General features: G+C 42.9%; 1 protein-coding gene across 3 annotated transcripts in view; it reads right to left on the bottom strand.

Annotated features, from left to right (window-relative positions):
• The window catches only part of Dock1 (dedicator of cytokinesis 1), a 518,033-nt gene that overhangs the window by 31,581 nt on the left and 467,528 nt on the right, over window positions 1-18,924 (bottom strand). For all 3 annotated transcript variants that reach the window (XM_005402009.2, XM_005402010.2, XM_013503070.1), the window contains exons 39-44: window positions 11,604-11,693; window positions 10,633-10,737; window positions 5,593-5,734; window positions 5,385-5,463; window positions 3,794-3,878; window positions 380-466 (exon numbers count right to left, since the gene is read on the bottom strand). In XM_005402009.2, coding sequence (XP_005402066.1) covers window positions 380-466; window positions 3,794-3,878; window positions 5,385-5,463; window positions 5,593-5,734; window positions 10,633-10,737; window positions 11,604-11,693 — 588 coding nt within the window. The remainder of the gene's footprint in view (window positions 1-379; window positions 467-3,793; window positions 3,879-5,384; window positions 5,464-5,592; window positions 5,735-10,632; window positions 10,738-11,603; window positions 11,694-18,924) is intronic.

The raw sequence follows: 18,924 nt of genomic DNA, 5'->3' as shown, positions 1-18,924 counted from the left end.
ATGGCAATAAAACCATCAGGAAGAAAGATTCTGCAAAAAGTTTATGTAAATTGGAACTTGTTTTAAACTTTTCATTTAGTTCAGGGAAAGAACTGTCAAAACAGCAAACCTATGACTGAAATTAAATATTGTGTGAGCAGAAATGAGGTCTTAGTCTTGGTTTTCTTAGCAGCCAGCACTGTGGGTGATTATATAGCTTTTCCACTAAAATACTGGAGGTGGGTAAGGAGATGCTAATGCTCCGGGGAACAACAGGGTGATCACATGCACTGCAGGGTCTGTGGCCTACAGGAGGGACAACAAGGCTCTCAAGGGTAAGGAGGGTGTGTCAGACCCTATCAGCGAGAGGAATGGATGATTCCTCTGGGAATGTCCTTACCATGAAAACAGACTTGACTTCAAACCACCTTAGAATTCCAGGCAATTTATATGCTGTTGTGTATATGGTTCTCTCGATCCACATGTTCTGCAAAAGGAACACACACAGGCATGTTAGGAGGAGCATGTCAGCAGGTGCATGGCTTGCCCTTTTAGGGATTTATATACTTCTCCCCCGAATGGAGGCCTCCAGTAAGGCATGGCTCTGCTAGAGTCCAGGGCAGGGTGGGGCAGGTAGGTGTTGAGCCGGTACCCTACAAGCCATGCTCTGCTGAACAGACACCCAGAACGTATAAAGCATCCCCTGGGAAACATTACAGTTCTCTACTATTTGACAAAGAAAATGTAATAGGTGAGTGGGGAAGATATAAATATCTTAAAAAGAGGGTAGTTCCCTCTCAAATAGATGGACATTTGGGAAGGGTCCAAATGAGTTTTACATTAGCCTTACACAAAGTTCAAAAGAAACTCAAAGGTGCAAACGCATTAACGAGGAATGAGTTTAACCAAAGTGACCTCTCATATTTTAATAAAATCAGTACTTCAAGCTTATTTCTATATAATTAATATATGTTTACTAGAGAACATAAAAGCATGGAAAATGAGGAAAGTTACCTACTATGCATGGATAAAAATCTTAATATTTTAGCATCCACTGCTGTAGATTTGTATGTGTGTGTGCTTGTAGTGTTAGAGATTGAATCTGAGGTCTTGTGCATGCTGTGTAAATGCTCTCTGGTGAGCTTCCTCCCCAGCCCTTTTAAATTTTTATTTTGAGATAGGGTCTCACTAAGTTGCTCACATTGGCCTCAAACTTTTGATCTTCCTGCTTCAGCCTCCTGAATAGTTCAGATTATTGGAGTGTCACCATACCCCGTCAAACCTTCTTATCAAGTATTAGGCATGTACTTTTAAAGTATGTATATTTTGAATTAAAAAAAAAAAACTGTTTTACAAAATGTATTATTTATAAAATTGCCCACTACATATCACAGGAAATTATCTCAAGGCAGGAAATATAATTCTATAACTCTTTAAAGGCAGCACAGAGCTCCAATGCAGGGATAAACCATAACCCTCACAGGCTCAGGCTTGACTGGCCTCTGACCATCCCCTGGCACTGTGAGTCTCTCTAGAGCAGGATCATCACGAGCTGAGTCTGAGTCCATCAACAGCAAGGTAGACATAAATAGAGGGGATCATGGAATGACAATTCCAGAAAGCTGGCCTAGATTCTAGAAACTTCTGAGATGCTAAAGGAAAGGGAAGGCCCCTGTAGAGGCTGGGGTGGGGGTGGGGGCACAGGCCTGGCCTCCTGTTTCCTGTAGGAGCTCCGTTTGCTCCATAGGATGGTTCTCAGGTGCTTGCCTGAGGGAGAGTAGCACGTCTTCCCTTTCAAAACTTGTCTAGACTGTACCTCTAGTGAATGACTTCTCAACAAACCCTGGAAGGGCCTTCTAGGGACTACTGGTTTTGTGGCCAGCTCAGACCTCATTCTAGCCTCCTCCTTGGATGATCCTTGGGTCCAGGAGCCTCACTTCTTGCAAGACTTGAAGGTACTGCGTCACCTCACCTTACTCTTGGCTTGGCGGGGCAGCTTTCCTAGCCTTCTGCCTTTTGGAAAAGAAGGGCCTTGTCTCCCTGCAGAAGGGGCCAGAACTGGGCCTCCCAATACTGCCAATAGGCCTGTGCTTCTCTAGAAGTCCGAGACTTTGTCAGGTGTGTGCGGTACTAAGTCCAACAGCTCCTGAACATGCTACCCATGTGTGAGGTTTAAATGGGACCATCAGAGGACTCTAGGGCCACCTAGAAAAAGCATGACCTCCAAGGCTTAGTGCAGCTCAGATGTCAGGAGTCTTGGTTATTCTTAGCTCTGCTCCTGACTTGCTGCTCACCCTTCGGCAGTTCACTTGACCTCCTTCTGTCTGTTTCTTTATAGTATAAAAACATATACACTTGCTAGATGGGTGAGGTGTGAGGGAAACTCAGTGAGTGCTGAGGTCAGAGAGACTATATAATAATGGCATGGTTGCTTGTGATATGGATTGCTCAGAAAGCTACCACTCTTACTGCAGGTTCCTGTGCTGGATGTGCCTAGGCTGTGTGGCCGTTGTTATATAGACACTGCAGGGGCCAGTCACTGAGGAGGTCCAAGATGCTGGCATTAGCTAAGAAACAGGGCTTTTGTCTTGAAACAACTATACTGCTGATTCACCCAATTCTAAGCTCTTGTTGACATATAAGTGTGTTGGCCTCAAGGCTGGAAGGCTCCAAGACCTTTGATAGGAGACTCACAGGTTTTGCCTCATTCTTCAGATGATTAGAAGAACCTGAGGATTTGGAGGGAAAGAGGCAGAGGTCCCTCTTTACTTGAGGCTGCCCCAATGGATGTACTCTCAGCTTTGCTTTGGGTCAGAAGGTGCTAATTCAACTTTGATCTCCTCCATCCCTGAGGCTTCCAGGCTACAGACAAGCGAAAGCTATTTTCAGTATGGTGGTCCTCCCTGGGGCCCCCAAGGCCACTGCTTCCTTGCAGTACTGGCCTATAGAAGGATTTCTTAGGGAGGGTCTTCAATAAAAACAACTGTTCACATTTTAAAAACTCTGGCTTATTTGATACCTTTAAAAAATGGAATCCATTAAATTGATTAATCCATTAAATTATCCAGTCTGTATAATTTCTACAAGGCTATACGGATATGTGTTAAAATTTCCATGACTCCAATGCAATGGTTTTCAACAAGGGATAAATGTTGACAGCGTCTGGGAATCTTTTTGACTGGTTGTTACACCTGGGGAGGTGAGGTTGCATCTCATGGGCTGAGTTCAGGGACGCTACCAAAGAGCCTAGGATATACAGGACAGTCCTCATCAGAGAACTACCCTACCCGTTATGTCAGGGGGACTAAAGTGGAGTCCCTGCTGTAAGATGCTGAGGTCCACTGAAGTTCAGTGCTGGGCACTGGACAATGAGTACGCATTTGGATCTATACCTAGCTCACCTTCTGACTGCTCTGCCACCTGTAGAAGCCCATATAAGTAACTGCTCAGCACCTCTGTATACACACTTATAATTAGAGATATATGCATCTGTTCCACTATCCAGGGCCCATGAAAAGACCAACCCAGAAACATAAAGGAACAAGGAAGAACCTAGCACTTTAATGGTATGAGTCACCATATTATTATTTATCTTGATCACCTTAGTGATTCATGACATGTCACTAGCTTTACTAAATGTGGAGGGGGAATGGATTAGGAATTGTTTATATTATACAGACATGATAGTCGACAGTTGATAGTTCTGAAAGGCTATCCTTCCCCTGCTTTGTGTGTTTGTGTATATGTGTGATGAGTGGGGTGGGGGGACACAGACAGAGAGAGAGATTTTTGTGTTTTTTGTTGTTTTTTTTACCGCAAATTCATTGTCTGGGTTTTTTTCCCCCTTCCGGATTGGTCGAGAATATTCAAATCGCTGCACCTCATTTACCCTGTAAAAACTGTAGAGACAGACAGATTATTAGATATTTAACCCAGAAAACAGCCAATTTGCTTTTAGACCTACAGTCTGGCCTCAGAACATGTCAATGCATCTCAGAGTATCCCCACTGCTGACCGCATCCGCAGCCTTAGCTTTCTCACCCCGTGGCCTCTGGAGAGACAGGCAGGCAGGTGGAAAAATTAACTTGAGATTTTCACCTCCTCCCTGTCCCTGCCAAGCCTCCAGGGAGAAGAGATGCTGAGTAAGTGTGAAATGGGCAAAAATGAGGAAAAGGTGAAACAAAGGAGAGAGAAAAAAGTACCTGTATATTCAATGCATATGGTTGGCATTTAAAAAAATTAACTAGTAATCTAGCATTTCGTTTTAATAATTTAAAGAGTTATTCAGATAACTTACTAATTTACTATTTTTAAGTTAAAAATTGATGTGTACGTTATTTTTACAAAGGAATCGTACGTATTAGTTTCAGATGAGAAGAATGCACATTGTACCTACCGAAAGAGTAGCACAGAAGGAGCATGAACAGCCTGCCTTCCTCACAGGTGTGAGGGCTGGGTGGGGAGACTTTGTTGTCTTCCTGCATTGAAATGTGTCAAAAAGAGCTAAGCAACTGTGTGCTTCTCTATTTGGTTAATGCCTCTCTCTCAATCTCTATCTCTCAAAAAAAGAAAAAAAAAAAAAAACCCTGCGACTTTAAAATGCATGCCTCAAGAAGCCAGTCATTTGCAAACACACTGAGTCCTAATTTATTTCTATTACTGCTGATGAAAGGTCAAAGAAATGATGACAGGTTAAAGAAGCCACAAAACTTCAGGATGCAAAATAAGCAGATCCTCAGGAGTTCAAGTTTTTTTCCCCCTTCAGTAGAACATATAAAAGGAAACTCTTCACATCAGAGAATCATGTGCTACTGCAGTTGCTTCTACACCTTTGCCATGTCACATGCAATTCAACTATAGGCATGCAATTTCACTCCAACGTGGATGGGTGACCTGAGAGGTTTATAAACCACCTCTTGATCCCACATCATGTAACTGCAGTCCTGTGAGCAAAGCATATTTATCTTGTGCTTCATTGAGAATAAACATTCCAATTTGTTTTTCTACCTTATAGAGTACAAGCACGAGGCACACACAGCATGTGAATACAGCATGGATGTGGGGCTGGTTTGAGCACTGCTACAAAACTAGGCAGGATTTAACCTGCATGAGGATCTCTTAGAAGACCAAAAGGCCACCTCCTTCTTTGTGAGCTTTCAAAGTTGTTTCCTGACCTTTGTAAAGGGGTGGACTTTACACTTTCGGGTGCATGGATTATCTTCCTCCTTCCCTTCTGTGGATGCTGAAAATCATTAGTTTCCCTTGCTCTTTGTAGAGGATAGAAAGAGCATCTGGAATGCTCACTCAAGGGCAAAATGTACCCTTCAAAAGGTGAGGTTGTTAGCAGGAGACCTGTACAAAGCCACTCAGCATCTCCTCTTAGGTAAGGAGACCGGGATGATTACCTGACAATCTGCTCAGACACTGGTCGGTGAAACTTGGGGGGTAAGTCAAGTTTGGGCTTTACTGTGAAGCACTGAATGTCTGAGGTCAGGAAGGTCAAGGATCAAAAGACACTGTAGATGTCAACCATGAGAGACCTCCCACCTTCCCCCTTTCCAAACCAAGGGTATCACAGTCACTCTGGAGTTGCTATAGTTTCTTAAAGGATACACTGGCCAGGAGAGTTTTTAATATCATCGCCTGGTGGAGACGTTGTCTTCATTTTCTCAGCGTTTGGAAACTGAGTTAACAGACGAGCTTCAAAATCTTCCCGGCGTTCATACTCCTTCCCCCGGTAAATGAAAACTTTTCCCTGGAAACAATGACATTCATTAAATAACACTACAGGGGAAGGGTTGGGAAAAGCTCACACACAAAAGCACAGGTCTTCAAATATGCTTGACAGTTTTTTTTTAAAATGTCATAGCATTTAAGAACAACTTGTAAGTGCCTTGCTCTTACTCATCAAGGACACAGGGACAAGGAGACAGGGCTATCTAAGTCAGTAGTGTTTAGAAAGCAATGAACCTTACATTATTGAAATCATGCAACATGTTTCAGTCTTAGCAGTGACAACCAATTAAAAAATTATGAAAGACCAAGTGAGCAGTCAGAGCCTCAGGCATGGTCAAAAAAGATTAAGGCAGCCAGGGTAAAGTAGAAACGATGTCCACACTTCTCAACTGGGCCCTGATGGAGTCAAATTTTTGCCATCTGAAAATATGACAAACTAGTATACTGGATATTCCCAGATCACTTGAGGAACTGTAGCTTCAGAAAGGGGCACCTGACCTGTATTTTCCTACCAGCCAGATAGCAACTTCCAGGAGGGACACCTTTCCCATACCAAGGCTAGAAAACAGGGGCGGCAGTGAATCTGAATAAACAAACTCTAAGGTAACCCTCTTCTTCCACTGACTTCTACATTCTGCCCCTCTCATATCTTTTCGTTCCATCTCTAGAGTTTACTATCCTAGTCCACAGATCCATCTATTCTTTACAGAGTTATTCTTTGTCTAAAACATAGAAAAGCCTCATGCTTTGGTCTTTTGTTCAGATTTCATTCTTTTGTGAAGATTCCCAGGTACCTGTAAAATTAATAAGACTTCTATGCTCTTCTCATGTTAATCAGCTTACATATCTTGGGTTCCTAGATCTGACCAAAGAGCTTACATAAGAGCTTAGGGGTGTAGAGGGCACCTGCCTCTCCCTTATAGCCCTAATTAAGTGGGTTTTGTCCTTCCAAAAGCACTGGAAACCTCATGAGATAAAGGTGGGGCTCACAGCTTGAGGGGGGCCACCTTGAGCCAACTCTTGGGAGACAAATTAACTGAGGAGCAGAACAGGAGGAAAAGGGATTCAGACCACAGAAGAAAGTACTGGGCTCTTGGCTTCCCTTGGTGGCAAAGTGGCTGGAGCTGGGTAGATGGCAGGACTTTGTTTATGACAATCAGTTGCCAGGCAGACCACTGTTTATCAACAAATGACACGACAAAGTACATAGAGGTTTGCTTCTAAGGGTTGGACTTGCTCCATTTCCAATGACATATTTCAAATTGTAGAGTCCATCTGGGCTGATACAGATGGCTAGACTCGGTGACCTCGGTGGGAAGGATTAAGTAGGTAAGCATTATTCTTTACACAGGCTGCCTTGTCAAGGCTACCTCTGTGTAGGTATAACATAGTCACTCTGTCCATGCACCATAGGAGAAGTTCTTGTGAAATTCAACAGGTCTCTGTTCCTTCGTGGATTTGACAACTGTGATCCAAATGTCAACTGAATCACAAAGCAGTGTGGATGGGTAGGCAGTATAAAGATACTGCTGATTTTCAAAGCCTTCTGCCTCCTGCTCCCCAACTGTCCTCTCTTAGGGCTCTCCCTGCCTAACTAGAAACCACAGCAAGGAGAGGACAGTGAGCGGAAGTCATAGAGGCCCAGAGGAGGTTGGGGGCCATGTTTGTCATGGTAGGGCTTAGCTGCACCAGGGCATGTGCCATTCCAGTCAGGAGATACTGGATGTGAGTCTCCCGATGGGCTGATCATGAGGCAGGAGGAGCCCTGCCTTATCTGTGCCAATCCTTAGACAGATGCTGGAGGTGGTGGTGGTGAAAAGGCAGACAGACAGATAGGCAGGCGAAAAGAACAGAATTTTGCTGCATAGTTTTACATTTTAAATTTTTCTCGCAGAGACTAAGCTTGAAGTCAAATCAAAATTTGCCTAATTAATGGGCTTTCAAAGAGATTACAAGAGATCCTACCACATTCAATTAATGTATTTCTGCTACCCACCTGTCCTCTCTTAATTAGGGCTATAAAGGAGAAGCAGGTGCCCTCTAGACCCCTAAGTTCTTATGTAAGCTCTTTGGTCAGACCTAGGAACCCAGTCTGGATGTTTGTATTGCCTCCATATTTACATGTCAAAACCTAATCGCCAAGGAGGTAGTGTTAAAGGTGGGATCTTTGGGAAGAGAGTACATCACAGAGAGACTGACTCTTTCTCCTCTATCTCACCACACACTCAATCTTCTGGCACCTTCACCTTGAACTTTCCAGCCTCTAGAACTGTAAGAAATAATGTTGCACGGTTTATACGTTGCCCAGGGTAGGCATTTTGTTACAGCAGCCTGAGTGGAATGAGACAGCCCGCTTCTGTAGTTCCAATTTATTCTTAGTTTTTACAAATTACTAAAGAGGGAACAGTTTAAGAATTGACTACTTTTGCCCACTTTCTAGTTAGGTATGTCTTCCATTAACATTAGGGGAGAAAAATGTTCTATTTCTTTGAAAAACTGTCAAGCAGAAACCAAAGTAATATGTAGTCTTCATTAGAAATATAAATACACAGTATGGGCATCTTATAATGCTATATAAAACCAAACTTTCCAGAAATTCAGTAAGATTTAATATAGAACAGGCTCCTATGAAACTAGATGCATGTATTATGCCTTACAATAGAAGGCATAATAATAAAAATAAAGGCTTTAATAGAAAAACACTAGTAAGTTATAGACGAAAACACTAATAACATTTTCTAGAAACGTCAATTACTTTGCATTCTGAAGTAATCCCTTCAAACACGAAAACGGGAAAATATACATATAGTTGCAGATATTTATTCTTTGTGAGAACTATAAATATTAATCTGGATGCAGAAAAACAATGAGATTGATTTTTGGAGAAAAACAGAGCCAAATGGACAGCGAGTCCGCTCAGAGGCTGCTTGCCTCACAGTGTTAAGCTGCCAGACATTCCACCCACTTTTTGGTAACTGTTAATGTCATTGGGAGACTGACCCCTGCCTGGTGATCTGTGAAGCGTAGTAAATATATTGCTACAGGCCTACAAAACTATTCAGGTGGAGCGGGGAAAGTCACTTCAATATTAATCAAGCCCGTTAAACTCTTTATTCATACTCTGCATTTTGTCCTTTGATGGTCGACATGACCCAGAGCAACCTGCAGTACCTGTGAGCTCCCAGCACAATGTAGTGGTTATTGGCTCTATTGTAACATGACTCTCCCCAGGCATTTGACTCTCATATCTAGGGCACAGTGCTACCTTGCTCCTGATGCTAGATAATCATTCCTCACAGTTTTTAGTCGGTCGCCACCATTTCACAGGCAGACCACTGTCCACAGGCTCCCTCCCCGCCAGAGTCTAATACTCCAGCACATTACAGGTTTGCACAGTGAAGGATCAGCCTCTGTCTTTGTTATGGAGACACATATACACTACTTGAAGCCTTTTGCAACATTAAGGAACTTCAACTACAAGATCTTTCTGTGCTTCAGCTTTGTTTTTTAGTTACCATTAGATTCCTCCCTAATGGACAGCTTGTGTCTGAAAATCTTTTATTCTTTGGACAGGAAGCTTTTTTCTAGCGTCTGTGTTTCAGGTGGACCACAGTCTCAGCTGCACAATGAGGACAGTAGGAGAAACCACCAGTAGTGACTGGACAGGGCCAGATGCCTCAGTCAATTTGGGGCGGACACTGAGTGACAGGGTTAGCTGATCTCACTTTCTGGAACAAGCCAGATCTGTGTAGGTCACTTCTAAAAAGAGTGACAAGTCTGTAGTAAGGGGTACATTTGCATCCAATGGGTGTTAGTGTGAAGAGATGTCTCATACAATCAGCAATCCTGTAGAATCAGGAAGTATGGATCAGAGAGTGTACCTTTGAGGCCAGGAAGATCTCTTCCCTAATTCCAACTTCTAGGAGAGCTGTGCTCCTGGCATAGAACTGCTGTTCCACTAAGGAGAGAGGACTCACAGGATGAGAGAACGTCATGTGTTCCAAAAACACATCAGAAGCCAAAACAAGAATGGCCCACTGGTCAATGGCATGTAAGAATGTGGTTTTGAAAAACCCGAAACAATTTTACCAGTAGGTTGGAAGTATTTATTTAAATACTTCTCCTCATCCTGGGGAATGGGTGTGTACTAGGTGATTATGGTTATTGCTTAGATTATGTGTCCAATGGCAAAACTGTCCTAGGAATCAACAGGGTTTGAAGTTTCCATATCATGACCATGGAAATCCATTTCTAATTTTTCATATAATTAAGACATACATGTTCATGGCAGCATTATTTACAATAGCAAAAAGGTGGAAGCAACCCAAATGTTTATCAGCAGATAGATGGGTAAATAAAATGTGATCTGTACATAAACAGTATTCAGCTGTACAAAGGAATGAAGTTCTGACATATGGTACAACATAGATGAACCCTGAGGACATTCCACTAAGTTAAATAAGCCGGACACCAAAGGCAAAATATTATATGACTCCCTTTAGACTAGACTGAGCAAACTCACAGAGATACGAAATAGAGGAGGAAAAATGAAGGGCTGTTATTAAGGGATACAGGGCTCTAGTTTTGCAAAATGAAAACATTCTGCATATGGAGAGTGGTGACAGATGCACCATAATGTGGATGTGCTTACGCTGCTGAACTGTGCACCTAAAAATGGTCTGAAAGGTAAATATATATATTCTACCACAGTTCAAAGTTACACGTAAATCTCTGAAGGAGAGTTCTCTTCAGGAAGAATCCAATGGAAAGTTTACATACAATCAAAGAAAATCTTCTTGGCCCTTCTCTGGCACCCAAGCTAACCACAGAGGTGGCAGAGTAGAGTCGTTCCTTAGGGGAAGGGGCCTGTCTGCTGAGAGAGCAAGGTGACTTAAATTAAGCAGAGTCCAGAGTTACCCGAAGGAAGGTGGGGAATCCTTGTCCGTAGTAGCCAACAGCAAAATAGTCGGGCTTGGGTCTTATGACTTTGACGATGTTTTCATAAAATTGAGCCTGTTTTTTCTGGAAGGAAAAAAGAAAATGCATTTCAGGTTCAACCACAGTGTCTGAGCAACTGTCTTTCTATATTTTTCCTGTGGGCTCTATGCTTTCACAACTCTCGTAGGGTGTGAGGAAGGCCCCTTGAGGCCTGCACTTGAATTCAATATTTACTGATAGTTTGGGTGTTATTTTTCACTAATCTGTCATCATTCAGCAAGGGATTAGAATAACCAAGGTAAACGCAGCAACTGGTTTTGATTTATGGGTGTCTTCAATAACCAAAGAGGGAGCATAGAGATGATTTCTCTTCTGATTAAATGACTGGCCCTTAGTGTTTTTTAAGTGGTATGAATAAAATACTGGGGGTGCATTCCAGGAGGACCTAAAGGGACAGAATTACTTTGCTTCAAATTAATGACAAACATTACAACATCATTAATGTAATCTGCTGAATTTTTTAAAAAAGTGACATAGCACAGACTAGAAGGCAGTAATCAGGCACTTCTAGAGAAAAAAGATCCTGCTACTATCTGTTCACCCCCATTTTGGAGAAGGGATCACAGTGTTAAACTATAGAAACTCAAAGATTCTTGGGCTATCAAGACCACTACACACAGGCTACCTGCAGTTCTTTATGTACTATTCAGCCACAGAACTCCTAGTGCTCAGTTACAAAAGGTGACCTGGGAATAAAAAGTGGATACTCATGGGGCCAGAATAAAGCAGCAGATATATTAAGACCATATTCTTGGGCAGTATGGAGGACCAAGCCAGAACCAGAGAATCCTGAGGTGAATCCCAATGAGAAAATAGAAAGAGAAATTCCAGAAAAGCAAGCTTGGACTGCTCATTTAAAAAGCAGCAACAGAAGGAAAAAAAAGACTTACCAGCAATTCACTGAGTTGTTCATAATCAAACATTTCGTTTTCATACTGTTCTGCAAGTTCCTTGCCCAAGGCAATGGCCTCCTCCCACATCTGTGAGTTACAAGGAAGAAAAAAAGAGAAATCCAAACCTGAATCTGGCAGTCAGAGTAAAGCAATCATTCATAATAAAACAATTTAAAACTATGTCAGGTTAATTGAAAGACCAGGGAAATGATGTTGGAAAAATACAAGTATTTTCTAGAGGCTCCCGTCCTTTGCCTCAGGACCTGGTTCGTTGACTAAGCTGGTCAACCACTGGCTCACTTGTCACCTGGCTTCAGCCCGCAGCACAGTGGTCTGCTGGCCTGTCCTTGCCAACCCTGTCCTGGCTTCCCTGCTGACACTGGTGGCTGCCAGGGCCCAAATGCTGGGGAAGCCAGAGGGTCAGGGAGAAGGAACCGCAGGATAAAGAAGGGAGGCGCAGGGAACATTTATGTGGAAACCAGGGTCCTGAGCTGGCTAGTTCCCCAAATTGTTCTACTTAATAAATGCAAGCCCAAAGCACCAGCTGCAGGAGAGACCGGGATGTATTTCAGCCCCAAATTGAAACTTGCAGGAAGCTTGCCTAATATGTGCAAGTACTGTGCAAATGTAAATTCTGTCATCACTTTGAGAAAGGGCAACCCCACATGGTAAATAATTTGAGGATGCCTTTGTATGTAATTTATTCTTTAAAATGTGGATAAACTTTTCACACACACACACACACACACACACACACACAATGATTTGTTCATATATTGTAGGTCTCTTACTTTTTCTCTTACTTTTCTCAGGAGAAAGAAAATAAGGTAGATTACTTGAGAAGAACATGGAAAGTCTAGAGGAACTGTCTCCTGTAGGAAGGCTTCCTGGTTGACATCTACTCTCCTTTCCATTTCCACCGTGCATTACAGAGCTTTAAAAGCTCTTCAATGAATTGATACAGAGACTAGAAGCCCCTGGAGGGCAAGGGTCAAGTACCATCCCCTTGTAAAGCCCTTAGACATCCATCCAGAGCCTGCTTAGCAAGGCTTAGTGAACTAAAGTGAGGGTTGTTGACTTGAAACCAGGGAAGCTTCATACCGTCCCATATATTGTGTCCCCAACCATAAACCCCTGCTTCTCCACTGCCATCATCCCCACAAGACAGCTGCAGTAACAGTTATGTAGCTTTGACTCCCTTCTTACTGGGATGCTAAGACCTTCCCGGGGCATCCCTGTGTCCAGGAGGGCAGCAACCATTACTAAGGAAATTTATGGCTTTTAGCTCCTCCCCATTGGCATGATATCCAGCCACCTGCATTTCCTTGTTGAAGCCCTTCATCCTCCATGTCAAATAGGAATCTTTCTTATGCTCATGCTGCAGATAACACAGCTGGGGTCAGGCAGGTAAATAACGTGTCTGAGGACACACAGCAGAAAGTTGCTGTTCACCACAGTTCTTGCTCTTGAGGATCACGTACCAGCACTTCCAGCTGTTCCCTGCTTTCTCCTGCTGCAGTAGGTTTTAAAAGACTCCTGGTTGGTCTCTAACTCAGGATCTCATGCCTGATAAAGGCTGCTGGGCCCCCATCTGGCACACCCTGGCATGGAGCACCCCCCATATCTGTCCTTTTTGCCCTTTTTTGTTTGAACGAGCCCTGCTAGGGCTTTACTGATTACTAAATCATTCAATAAACTGAAGAACATTGTTTTACTTAAATGATTAAAAAATATTCCTTTGATAGGTACTACTTAAAAGAAACTGTCTGCTATTTGGATGAGAAAAAAGTAATTGTAGAATAAGAATTGTATTTTAAGGCTTTGAAAAACAGTTAAAAAAAAAGCTTGGAGTAGATTTCAGAGATGGGACCAGAGATGATGATAGACATGTCCCGCCCATGGTTCACATGCTGTCTTTTTCCCTTTGGTTCCACGTTGCCTCACATTTTTTGAATAGCTACATCTGATTCTCCAGATGTTTTTCACATCCTTTACAAGAGCCCAAGCTCCCATTCCCAGGAAGGGAAAACTCCTCTCACTTTTAATGTTTCTTTTAAGCATCAGTGACCCATGCCTCCCTTAGCGTATTTCCATTTCAAAGACATTACCTTTCCTTGTAAGACTCCTTCACTGGATTTCTCTTTAGTTTTCTGCAAGCTAATACACATTCTCTTAGCTGCCTAAATCAGTAGGGCTTCTAATTCATTCCCCAGTAAAAGCTTAATCTATCTTTATCCTAAATGACAGATGAGGTACTTTAGATACATATCAAAAGTAATTGTTTTTAAAAGAAACATAAGGCTTGAGTAAATATCTTATCCCGCTCACCCTGAGGTTATGTGGTTCCATTTTCTATCAGATTTTCTATAAATATATATTCCTCCTCTCCCTTCTGTGTGTGTTAAAGGATTTTGCACCAAGGAGATTTTCATCTACTTTTAATTGGACAGGGCTCTAAAGAGAGTGTGGGTAGTAATTCATATTTTCAGTGTGAATACTTCAGGAAATGTTTCAGCACGAGAGAGAAAACAGATTCAATATGATCTAGATTTAGATTATCTTTGTGAAAAAATCACTTTAACCTTTGTGAGTGAGCCTCCTGTTTGGCTCCATTCTTAGAAAAGCCAGGGGCTCAGGAGGTTTCTGCAGCCCCCAAAGAAAAAGTGCGTTATCAGCAAACAAGTTTATTTCCTGATCTGAAGTCCTTAATCCAGTTTATGGCATTTTGGAAATTGTTAGTTCCTGGCTGCACAGAGTATACTGTCCCTCCGTGGCTTTTCTGCCGATGATGACTGGTTCCATTTTCTCGAGATGATAATCTTTCCCATCTTTTTTGAACCTCCTACTTTCAAGGCCTTCCACTGCTTCAAGTTCCATGAACAGAAAACTTTAAAGATGAAAGTCCTTCCTTAGTTCTGAAAAGAGTGGTGGCAGAGGTGATATCAGATACGGGCTTTTTACAGACAACCATGAACTTGCCAGTTGACCAGGCTGACAGAATGACAATGCTGATCTTGCAGGATCAGGGTGCAGTGGCAGATGAAGGGACAGATGTCAGCCAGGACGATGATCCTTCACCACAGATGCAGGCTGGTTGACTCACCAGGACACCGGTGAGTGACTCTGCTGCCAGTCTGCTTACCAGCTGTGAATTATTCCCCAGCAACAGTGTTTTGGGGGAGCTTGAATTTCAGTGATTCTTCTCTAACTCATCTGTTATTATGACAAGAGTCACGCTCACTCTCCCACTGATTTTCCAAAGTCCCGTACAACCCTCTGAGTGTAAGTGGATTAGGATGTATGTTGTGGAAGAATCCAGAGCTCCTGTTGAAGTCCCTCAGCACCAGAGGGCCAAAGTGGCACAGGACCAGGAGGAGACCTGCTCAGTCACCTCTGGTCAATGAGTGCTGACAACGAGACCTCCATTCCAGGTCTTAGTTCCCAAGTGTGGCATATGAAAGGCCATGGCAATTCCAGGCTGTGACCCAACTGATAGAGGCCAAGTTCATCTCATGGTGGCCTGTAACCTCTCCTACAGAATGGTGGCTCCTTGACCACACAAGGCAAGCCTTTATGAAAAGGTCTTTGAAACAGCTCAGACTCGCCGCCTCAAATGCCTGCGCTGTGGTGAAATATTCAAGAAAGTCCACTCCGCACAGAAACCATTGCCTCCCTAGCTCAGGTTCATCAATGTGACGTTTTTTTTCCCCCTACCGCAATTCTTTGTCAGCCAACAGAAAATTATCTGCTCAGCTTTTAATGCCTTGGAAAGAAGGATGAGGAAGGATTTCTTTTTGTTTCTTTTAATGCAGATTTTGCAATTTTTTTTTCTCCAGGTCAGGACACGTGCAGTTCTACAAAGGACGAGGTTGAGTACCCTAATCCTGGCAGCAAGAGATGTGGTGTCTCTTGCACAGGGCTTAGGTTAGAAGAAGCATGGACATTTGCTTTCATTCACTGCTCCCTCCCACTGATGATTACAGGGGGAGACACAGGCAGCTGCTGAAGAAAGAAGTTGGAGTATCACAGATTTTTCTTAAAAATGGGAGAAATAATACCGTGGTCACAGGGGAGTGGATGTTAACCACAGAGAGCAAATGCTGAGAGTGTGGTAGGAGAGAGAGGGGATAAGGGCTGCAATTCCTGGCATGGGGAGTCCTGGAATGGGAGGGAGGACCTGTTTTACATGAGTGTTGCAGAGTCCAACCCGCAGGCAGAAGGGAAACAGGATATGTGGGATAGAAGTGAGCAGTGGGATGTAGGCACTGTCGGGGTGTGTAGTGGGCAAACTGGCTCACAAAGTCTGAGCCACAGCTGACAGGACAGTCAGTTACTTCTAAGATGAATGGACAAACTAATGTGCTTTCTTTTATTCCCCCCAGTTGTAGTGAGAACTCGTCTTCTTTCCTATTGGGGCCGCTCCTAGTCTGAAGGTCTGTTCACGTGTGTTGCTCATGCTTCCACTGCACCATCAGGAAGAGTCACCATCTCCCTTGGACTCAGCTCCTTGCTCTGCTCTGCCCTTGGTGACTCTTGTCTCCTTACTGGCCACAGTTGCCTGCCTGTGTTCTTCACAGTTTTTATGTCTGCTGTCTCCAACTCAGTCCCAAGAGTTTGTTGATATGCATGTGTGGGTTTGCTCAAGTTTCCATACAGAAGGCCAGAGTAGGTAGTTAAAACAAAAGTATATACTTTCAGAGGCCTGAAGTTGAGGTATCAGCAGGGACATATTCTTTCTGAAGGCTCTGGAAGAGCCACTTACTTGCCTCTTCCAGCTTCTGGTGGCTGCAGGTGTTCCCTCGCTGGTGGCAGCATCCCTCCAATCTCTGCCTCTCTTTCACCTGGGCGCCTTCTCACGTTGTCTCCCCTCTGTGTCTTGTAAGGGCTTTTGGCATTAAATTTAGGATACCTCCCCTCAAGGAGTTAAGGTATCTCTTAAAGATCCTTAATTACATCTGTGAAGACCCTTTCTCCAACTACTAACACATTCCTCTGTCCCAAGAGTTAGGATATATCTTTTGGGGGGAAGTCACCAACATACTCTAATATATTTAAGGAGATTCTCTTAGATGTCTCTGCTGTGCACATCAAAGACCTGGCCTAGGACACACTACTGCGCCCCAGCATTACTATAATTGTCACCATGCTCATTTCTCTGTCTTCATAATCTTCTCCGTCAGATGCCTGGCAACTGTTATACTAACACACCTGCTGCCTTGTGCAATATTCAAATGAATAAAACATCCCCCCGTCTGTTCTTTGCAGCATGTTGATCATTTAATTCCTAAATCCTCTTCCTACCAAGGATGCTTGGTTACATGCATGGTGGAGTCTGACCCCTGATGGCATCATTCTTCTGACTGGGACCCTACTTAAAAGACATTGCGTAATCAGCTAAATTCAAGTCTCCCTTGAACTGCCCTTTCCCTTTGCCACTGACTTTGTAAGATCTCTGCCTCTTAGGCCTAGATATTGGTTCTAGTCCCTCTGCCCAGCCTCTGGGCTCCTCCCTCCCTTTCTGCTTTACATCTTCTGCTACTATGTGGCCAGAATTACCCTTTGAAAACAGGAAAATGAAGTCATCATTCTCTATTTTCACAAAACCTCCACAGATGGTTTGTAAGTCAAATCTTTATTGGAGTATATCTAATCTTCTAGAGAACTATAAGGTCACTGACAGACTGGCTCCAAAGTCCTTGTTGAGATCTGTGTCATCCTAAATTCATATGTTTAAACCCTCACTTACAAGGTGGTGATTAGGAGGTGATTAGGTTATGATGGGGGAACCTCACAAATGGGATTAGTGCCCTGATCAAACAGGCCTGAAGAAAAGCTCTTCCCTCTTTCATCATGTGAGGGAGCATAGAAGGTGCTAACTATGGACCAGGAAGTAGCCTTTACTAGACACCAAATCTAGTGAGACCTTGATCTTGGACTTCCAGCTTTCAGAACTGTAAAAAATGAATTTCTGCTTATGAGCTATTCATTGCATGATATTTTGTTATAGCAGCCAGATCAGACTGAGTCCTCTATATCTCTATCTCCCAGGACATTCTTGCCTCTTGGGAAAAGTCAGATGTCTCCAGAAGCCCTTCCTCTTACTTTACTTTTCCTAAACTTTGGGATTTCTTCCTCTCCAAACCATTACCCGGGAAATGGAATTTCATTCTCTAAGAAATAATTTTTAAATGCTACCATGTCTGTGAAGTGTTCTCCAATTCCCCAGAAAAAGTAACTACACCTGTAGCTATGAGAAGGTGGACCTCTTGTCTACCTACCAGACAGACTGAATATTATTTATCTCTTATGTGAAAGGTCTGACATTAGACACAAATGCCTTGAGGCCGGTCCTGTCTCCATCCCTGCACTTTGGATTGGAGGCTGCGCCTGGCACATAGGGTGTTTGTCAGTGCAAAACCTTGCCAGTGATCCTGCAGGGGAGAGGAGAGCATTGTTCCTGACTCTAAAGATTGACTGTCTCATACTCTGATATAAAGAAAAAAAGATTTTGTTTTATTGGAAACTAGAAGGTAGACTTTTAGAGAACAAACAGGAGTCAAAAGAAGCGGGGAGGGAATAAAAAGAAGGCAATGGGGTTGAAAATAATCAAAATATATTACACAGATGTACCAATATACCAAAACAGACCTCACTGTTCTGGATTATTAATATGCACTAATAAAAATGATTCTTTTCTAATAGGAACAAATCATAATGAACACACAATCTCTGAATATTCAGGTCAAATTCTGGCTAACATGGAGACTTTCGAAAAGTTTAGAAATGCTGAGAATTAACTTCTAAGAGGGTTCCTTTACATCCTGCAGAGTTCTTCTTAATAATACCTGTGATTTTAAAGGAAGACTCATAGAATGAGAAAACTTCATCCCCAAATACTTAGAAAAGAAATCCAGCCATTTCACCAAAAATGGAAACTTGTTTCCAAACCCCTATTTTTAGTTCACAAGATGATGCAAGATGCATGATTTTTTCAACTTTGGTGCAAGGCAAAGTGTGAACTTTGTCAAAAGGAGGTTATTTTAAGGGAAAAGAAAACAGAACTCCGGTTGAAAATAGTTGAACACATCACTTCATACATCACTTGGGCTGTACATTATGTATCGCCTTTGTCAATGCTGCCAGGACGCCTCTTGGTTAGAGAGGTGCCTCAGTGCTGGCTATTGCTGGCTGCTGTGCCCTGACTATGTTTTTCTTATAGTGGCTGCTATTTTTGACTCTCATCCTCCATAGAGAAGCCTGCTAATTTTCAGTGAAGTACTTGGATTAAGGGCTTCATTGAAAATTACTAGGCCTCATC

This window comes from Chinchilla lanigera, unplaced genomic scaffold (genome assembly GCF_000276665.1).
Source record: "Chinchilla lanigera isolate Chin_1 unplaced genomic scaffold, ChiLan1.0 scaffold00076, whole genome shotgun sequence".
Classification (NCBI taxonomy): Eukaryota; Metazoa; Chordata; class Mammalia; order Rodentia; family Chinchillidae; genus Chinchilla; species Chinchilla lanigera.
This window is presented reverse-complemented; position numbering and strand designations above follow the sequence as displayed.